Consider the following 7,783-nt stretch of genomic DNA (forward strand, 5'->3'; position numbering starts at 1 on the left):
ACGCTCTGCCCAGTTGGGAAACTTTTTTGTGTGGGCTTATTCAAGCCTATATGGGTCCTGGCTCAGACAGCGTCTGGTGCATCCAACCAGCCATCCTGCTGCTCCCCAAAAGCCCTCCAACAGTGCCCCCGCTGCATGCTGGGATGCCTACTGACACCCACATATGTGAGGATTAATAGGTGATTCTTATCTGCAGATACTGGGAGTGTGTCGCTGGTCACACCCAAGCTACACCCGAATGGTTCACTCACTCTGCTGGTATGGGCAAACATGCACTTAACACATTCTGTACAGTCTCTTGCTGTGATTAGCAACTCCTCGTCTGCATGTGTGACAGCAGACATGACACACACAGAAACAGGTGAGGTGGTTATTCTGAGTTTATTAAGGCTGCCAGCCTCTGTGAGCAGTTGTCATTCTAATGGCATCACAAAAACAATCAAACAGTTCATATTGAACGTAACCAGCATTATCAAAGTAAACAGGTCACATCAGATATGTATAGAATATAAACAGGAGATTAGTGGTTCCTATGTATGGACTATAAATACGAGCAGTTAAAACAGACACTGCCCAGATGAAAATAAATTTATATAAAAAAAAATAATAATCTGAGCTACTGACAAGTCAAAACAAAACACACACAAATGCAGGCAGATTATGAGACAATGGGCCCCTGGGCACCATCATGACGAAGGCCCCATCACCTCTCCTACAGAGGAGCAAGATACACAGACTTTAATAGTTGTTTAGCCTCTTTTTGTTTTGGTTTCCTTGAAATTGTTACAGATCTCTCTTTGGTTTTGTGTCTCTTCCTCTTTTGTCCCTTTGTAGTTGTCAGTCTTTTTGCATCTCTTTGCAGCTGTTTTACATCTCTTTGTAGTCGTTTGTATCTCTTTGTGGTCATATTTAGTCTCATTGTCACTGTTTTGCATGTCTACACTCATTTTGTATCTATTTGTGGTTGTTTTGCCCCTTTTCGTAATTGTTGTGAGTATCTGTGTCTCTTTGCAGCTGTTTTGTGTCTTTTTGTGGTCATTTTGTGTCTCTCTGTCTTTTGTCTCTTGGTAGTCATTAGTCTTTTTGCATCTCTTTGCAGCTGTTTTACATCTCTTTGTTGTCATGTGTGTCTCTTTGTGGAATTTTTGTGTCTCTTTGTAGTTGTTTCATGTTTCTTTGTGGTCATTGTGAGTCTCTTTGTAGTCATTTTGAATCTCTTAGTCATTTGTTTTTTGCACCTCTATACTCATTATTGTTATTTGTGTTTGTTTTGCCCCTTTTTGTAGTTGTTGTGAATCTCTGTGTCTCTGCAGCTGTTTTACATCTCTTTGTAGTTGTTTGTGTCTCTTTGTGGTCATTTTTAGTCACATTGTCATTGTTTTGCATGTTTACACTCATTTTGTGTCTCATTGTGGTTGATTTGCCCCTTTTGTAGTTGTTGTGAGTATCTGTGTCTCTTTGCAGCTGTTTTACATCTCTTTGTAGGTGTTTTATGAGTCTTATGGTCATTTTGTCACTTAGTCATTGTTTTGGATGTCTTTATTGTCATTTTTTGTCTCTTTGTGGTTGCTTTGCCCCTCTTCATAGTTGTTGTGAGTCTTTGTGTTTCTTTGCAACTATTTTGCATCTCTTTGTGGTCATTTTGAGTCTCCTCCTGGTCGGCATGTGTTAATTTGTGAGACATTTTGCATGTGAAAGACAGGGGGAACCCCGATACTTTGAGCCCCTAGGCCTGTGCCCATTTGACCCATTCATGAATCCATCCATGCACACATTTCAGGTGAGTGGTTCTGAAGTCATACTGTAGAAAGTCATTAAGTTTAAATTACTGGTACAATTGCTTAGATAATAAAGTGTAATCTTCTCTTCCCAAAGGAGATGTTGAAATGGCTCCTTAGAGTCCCCAGCTAAAGCTCCCATAAATCACTGCAAATACATGAAAGATATAACACACATAAATATTTGATTTGGGTTACAGTGAAAACACTGTGAAACACAGACATCCGCTGAGATAATGGGCAAAATCATTCAGTCTCATTTAGTTTTATATTAGGGTTCTTGAAAAAAGTTTAAATGCCTGCTATGACCTTGTCTGACCTTCTGTCTACATTAGGATTATATCACTCTTTCTCACAACCACAGTGTACTATTTACACAGTGGAATCAGCTCATTTGATACAGCCGGTTGCTTGTTGTTTGTAAGAGGACAAACACTTAACATGCAGTATTGGTGACAATTTATGGTGGGTTTAATCACAAAGAAGAATCACTGAAAGTGCTGAGACAATCAGAGCTTTGGTGTTTGTCAGATTGCATGAATACCAACAGCCAAAATATCTCTGGAACATAAACACAGTGAACACATGCAGACACTCGTTACACAACACAGTATTCTAAGAAAAATGTCCTCTTACAAACACACCCATCCCCCAGGGGTACACATGGGGACCAAACCAAAAATGACAGGGGCTCAAAAAAAAAAAAAAAAAGACACTCTCGTCATCAGAACTTGATGAGTCACTGCTCTGCTGTCCTCCACTCTCGCCTGTTTGTCCTTCACACATCTCATCTTCACTGAGGCTGCTCTCTGTGTGAAGACAGGCAGAATTTTGATTTGGACAGACAGGCTTTGTGATGAGAATCAAAATACAATCTAGAAGGATGTTAAAGGTGAACCACACTGTGCATCGGCTGCTGTTGATCACTGTCGCCACCAGATGTTGCTCTTGCACCAACAGACCATCACTTAACTCAGTGACACAGACATATTTGCACAAACGCACTTAAACTGATACAGCCACGCTACATTCTCTGCTCTCTAACACCTACGTGCACAAACTCACATGGGGTCGTAGCTGCTCTGCTCTTTGGATTTGAGGAAGCGCATGGCGAAGAAGCCGCCTGCCTGCACGCACAGCACCAGGATGATGCCCCCAATGAAACTGGACATGTCAAACTTGGCTTGGGAGAACTCTGGGGATGTGTTGGTGCTGCTTCCATCACCTGGGGGGAAATAAAAGGAAGAGCTTGATGGAATCACAGTGAAATTACATGAAAGCATGCTGGGATGGGAATAGAAGAGAGCATCAGAGTCTTTTGCTTTTTACTGGTGGAAATGACAGAGTGGTACTTGAGGGCATTTACTCAGCTCTTATGGGAATAATACATGTCTGACGCAAGAGAGAGGAAAGGGGGTGGGAGGGGAGTCGTTACAATTTACCTGAGTCACTTTCACCTCCTCCTGCAGCTACAGTCTCTACAACTGGGAGACATTACATTCAAAAGAAATGAGTTACTGAGGTTGCCGATAAATGTGTGTTAAATGTGTTAATTCTGGATGAATTGTTTGATACCTGAGCAAAGTTCAGACACTCTCGTCCAACTACAGTTCATGCCGTTGTCTGCCGAGTCGCCCCCATCAGTCACACACATGCCTGTGTCATTACCTGAGACAGAGAGAACACGTGTTTTAGCGTGTGTGTGTGTGTGTGTGTGTGTGTCTGCGTTCCTGGCACACTAAATAATTCAGTCATCTTGTACAAACTAGAGAAGCTTATGTTACAGCAGCTTTGATGATTGAATTGCTATCAGAGGTCAGGGGTCAGTGTGTCTGCATGTGTCTGTATGTGTGCGCGTGTGTGTGCACCCATCACCAGTTGGACAAAGCCTCCAAACACAGCCTGTCAGGTTCAGCATGGAGTTGCCAACGCACAGGTCACATGACTCAGCTTGAGAACAATCTGTAGGAAGGACAAAACTGGCAGTCAATTGGAAGTGTCACTCGGAACAGTTGATTGGCCGATACGCAATCATCTTCCCCCACACACATTTTAGCAGCTTAATTGTTGCAAGACGTCTCACACCCACGTCCAAGTCTGGACAATGTCAGCATGGGCAAAGCTGGCAAGTAATGCCAAAGCAAAGATAGCAGAATCTCATTCACCTCTCACATTTTGCTTATTGTTAGCGTGTGAGAAAAAGCCGTTGTCACAGTTAATGAGAGGAGATATTATCAGGGAAAGACTCTTGAAGGAGATCGAATGTTGGGCACATCAGGTGCAAAGTGTAGGAAGACACACCAACAGGTTTAGTACACTGAAATGATCCTACAATAAAATAAAATAAATGTAACACATGTCGATGGATCCATACCTGACTGTGAGTACACAAAGGGCACAACTGCTAGAAGCAGCAGTGAGGAGCAGATGATCTTCCACGCCAACTGTTGCATCCTGACACCCACAGAGTACCAACACCTGCCGAAAACTTTGGTGCTTGGAAAAGGATTAGTATCAACAAATTAAAAAAGGATTTCAATAAAAGTATCTTCTGTAGGAGTATCCAATGGTTGCAAATGGAGATATGGCTCCTGGCTGGGACACAGACAGAAAGAGAGGAAGACAGGAGACACAGAGATCTGTGTAACATGAGCGACACCCAAACCTGGTTTCCTGGCAACCAACTGGCCCACCTCAACCCTTCTGAAATACACACCAGGTTGGACGGAGTGACACCTGTTTAGTTAGCCGACAATGCACGCACACACGACAGAGGGACAAACAGGAAGACTCACTCACAAATAATCTGCAGTCAAATATTTTTTGTAGGCCTGAAGTGAATTTTTTTTAATTGATTTTCCTTTCACATCATTCAGATGTTCAAACTGGGTGTTTGTTTTAGGATGTTGGGTCCCAACCTGGAGGCCGGGGCCCCTCATGTGGTCCCAAGATAAATCTTAGGGGTCACAAGATGATTTAAAGGGACAGTTCAACACAAAAGCAAAAGTATTTATAGTCTTACCCGTAGTGCATTGATCTAACACATTCTCACTACGACCTCGTCACATACTGATGTTTGGTCATGGACCTTCCACGTCCACATGTGGTATATAAGAACCCTGGGTGTGTTGGTTGTTGACATTCTTGGACACTGTGTCAAGTTCTGCCTGTTACATGCATTGTCTTCTTTCAAAATACACTTCTGTTTTCACAGGAAATTTGACATTTACATACAGTCGGCGCTACATCAAATGCACTACGTCAGTACAACACCGCGAATTGACCCTACTTGACCTTCAGCAACAAACACACATGGTTAGGTTTTGGGAAAAAAAACAGGATTTGGCTTTAGAATCTTAGGAGACACAAACACCACTCTCTCGGGTGAAAGTTGATGTTTGTTGGACCCATCCACCACCTCTCCTGCCCACTCCAGTCGGACTTTCGCCACCTTAACTTTTGTCCTTGTACCTCTGTGTTTCCCCCTGACGCTGCCAGGCGCCATTAAACTATAAAGGCAAAGAGACGCAGATCATGCAGACATTAAAGAACACCTTTTTTCGTTGGTATCTGACGCCCAAGCGCTGGACTTTGACGATTTCAGTGTGAGAACGGGCTCATTGATCAGTCTAGATTGTTTTGGTGTGCGTTGTCAAGTACTGGAGATATCAGCCATAGAGATATCTGGCTTCTCTTGAATATAACAGAACTAGATGGCACCCAAAAAATACATTTTAAAAAACTCAACAGCAATATATCTGTCCAGAAATCATGACCCATTTACTCAGGATGTAGACGCGGATGCTCTTATGTCTGATTTTCGAGTCTTTGTGGAGCTTATGTGGTTGGTGTTGGACGATGGCGGCGTGTGGCTGTCAGTTACTCTTCTTGTTGAGAAAATCAACTTACCAGACTGTGAACTCTGCAACTCTTCCAGCCATCTTCTGGCTAGCTAGCTGTAGCTAGCCAGGTCAATGTTCTCAAGTGTCAACATCAGTAAAGATGGAGGAAAGAAAAAGAAAAGATGGAAAAGAACGGGCACCATCTGAACTAGCATCCTACTAGCCATTGTACAGATGTTTATCAGGTACTGTAATCTCCTTTGATTCACCTAAACTTGGCTAAATTCTGCACAGCCCCTTTCAACCAGGCCACTCAAACGAAGCAGATGAGGAGAGGGAGAGGAGGAGTATGTTTTATGGTGAATAAAAACTGGTGTGTCAGTGAAAATGTGAGGTGCTACCTGTCTGGCTGTGGATAACTGCCCCACTGCCATGTTCAGGAATAAGCGACCCTGCAACTGTCTTATTGAGGTCGGAATGTGTAGACAAAATGAATAATTCCACAGCTAGGATCCATGGATTACCAGAACCATCCTGAATCATGGACAATTATGAAGCATCAGCCAACAATGTAAGAAGACAAAAAAGGACCAATCACAGTGCACAACTTAAGGGAGCTGATGGGTTTGCATTTCACTGGAGTTGTATACAATTTTCATGTGACAAAAAAATGATGATGATGATGATGATGATGATGAGACCTTGTTGTGAGCAGTCCCATGTGGGAACTATTTTCTTTCTACCAAACCACACCCACCCACTGTATCACCGTGCAGAAGGAAGCATCTACTGCTAGCTCACATAGCACCACTAAGCTAGCTAACAATACAGCTTAGCAGAGGTCGACGGAAATAATTTTTACCTCTCATGCTGACACGAGCACGGGCCTCTCTTCTGAGTAGATGCACGCTTCCTTCTGCACAGTGATACAGTTGGCAGGTGTAGCTTGGTAGAAAGAAAATAGTTCCTTCATGAAACTGCTCACAACAAGGTCTGTGGATTATCTTGAGTAACTGGAAACATTTCTGTGGAGTTTTTCAAATGTATTTTTTTGCGCTTTATGCACCACATGCGGACATCTCTAGAGCCGATATCTCAAACACTCTGTAACTCACACCAAAACAATCTAGACTGATGAACAGCACTACAGATAAGAGGAGTGTATATATTTTTATTTTTGAGTGAACTGTTCCTTTAAGTGATAACACAATAACAAGAGTGACTAAGAGTCTACAGTCATGCACGTCATCAAAGTTCAAATCTAATTCACCCTTTATGCACCGTGAGTGTCTGAATCAAATGTCACAGTAATCAGCGTTTGAGATATTGCAGTGTGGATCATAGAGCACCACTGCTATCACTGCTATAAATATCTTCCTGTTACACATGTTGGTTTTTTTCTCACCTGTCCAGGCCTTTACAAATTCTTGAAGTTAAAAAATCTGCGATGGAAAAATCCCTCTCTACAGTTAAACTGATCACACGTTCACTCAAAGGCCATAACCTGTGACAAGGGTTGCCAGGCAGCTTCATTTTAAGCACTCACAAGCCAATTAAATGCAGCAACCATTGTCCTTGGAAATTAACTAGAACCACTCAAAGAGGTATTTTTGTTAAACAGGCATGTGCTTGAAAAAGTCAGGTTATGACAGCTTTTCAGTCCCGTCAGCGCCGCTCAGTAATGTGTCTGATGCAGTTAATATTAGGTGATGCAATCCAATTAGGACTGCTATATTTATACTGTGGTGTGAACGTAAAACTCACACTGACGTTGGCATGTGCGACTACAGTAGACAGCCAGTGCGTCATTAGTCTATCATACACTAAATGTGTCACTGACTGTGATGAAGTGCCGTCGATTCACTTGTCACACAGTCAGTAATTGACAGACACATGACAACAGCTCAGACAAGGTTCTGAAGCCAGACACTCAGTAATTAGTGCAACACCTTTTACTTTCTGTAGAGCCAAGCTTTTGTTTCTGCTGTTAATTATGTCATGTATGAAGGCTATGTGATTTCTGTTTTGGCCACGTAAAGGTCATTATTAATCTGACCACACATTAGTTTGAGACACATCTTTACATATTCAGAAAATAAGCTATAGCATTAGGGCTACGGACATCTACAAATAACCATTAATCCATTATAGGTTGATTTGCTA

At 42.3% G+C, this 7,783-nt stretch overlaps 1 protein-coding gene across 1 annotated transcript; it reads right to left on the bottom strand.

The window, feature by feature from the left end:
* Positions 1 to 362: 362 nt before the first annotated feature.
* cd164l2 (CD164 sialomucin-like 2) lies at positions 363 to 4,419 on the bottom strand. The gene is made up of 6 exons (XM_033637729.2): positions 4,153 to 4,419; positions 3,654 to 3,740; positions 3,354 to 3,446; positions 3,221 to 3,262; positions 2,844 to 3,003; positions 363 to 2,587 (listed from the first exon to the last, which is right to left on the bottom strand). The coding sequence occupies exons 1-6, from the start codon at positions 4,229 to 4,231 to the stop codon at positions 2,572 to 2,574; spliced, it is 477 nt and encodes a 158-aa protein (XP_033493620.1). The 5' UTR covers positions 4,232 to 4,419; the 3' UTR covers positions 363 to 2,571.
* Between the last annotated feature and the right edge of the window lie 3,364 nt (positions 4,420 to 7,783).

This window comes from Epinephelus lanceolatus, chromosome 16, assembly GCF_041903045.1.
Source record: "Epinephelus lanceolatus isolate andai-2023 chromosome 16, ASM4190304v1, whole genome shotgun sequence".
In the NCBI taxonomy this organism is placed as follows: Eukaryota; Metazoa; Chordata; class Actinopteri; order Perciformes; family Serranidae; genus Epinephelus; species Epinephelus lanceolatus.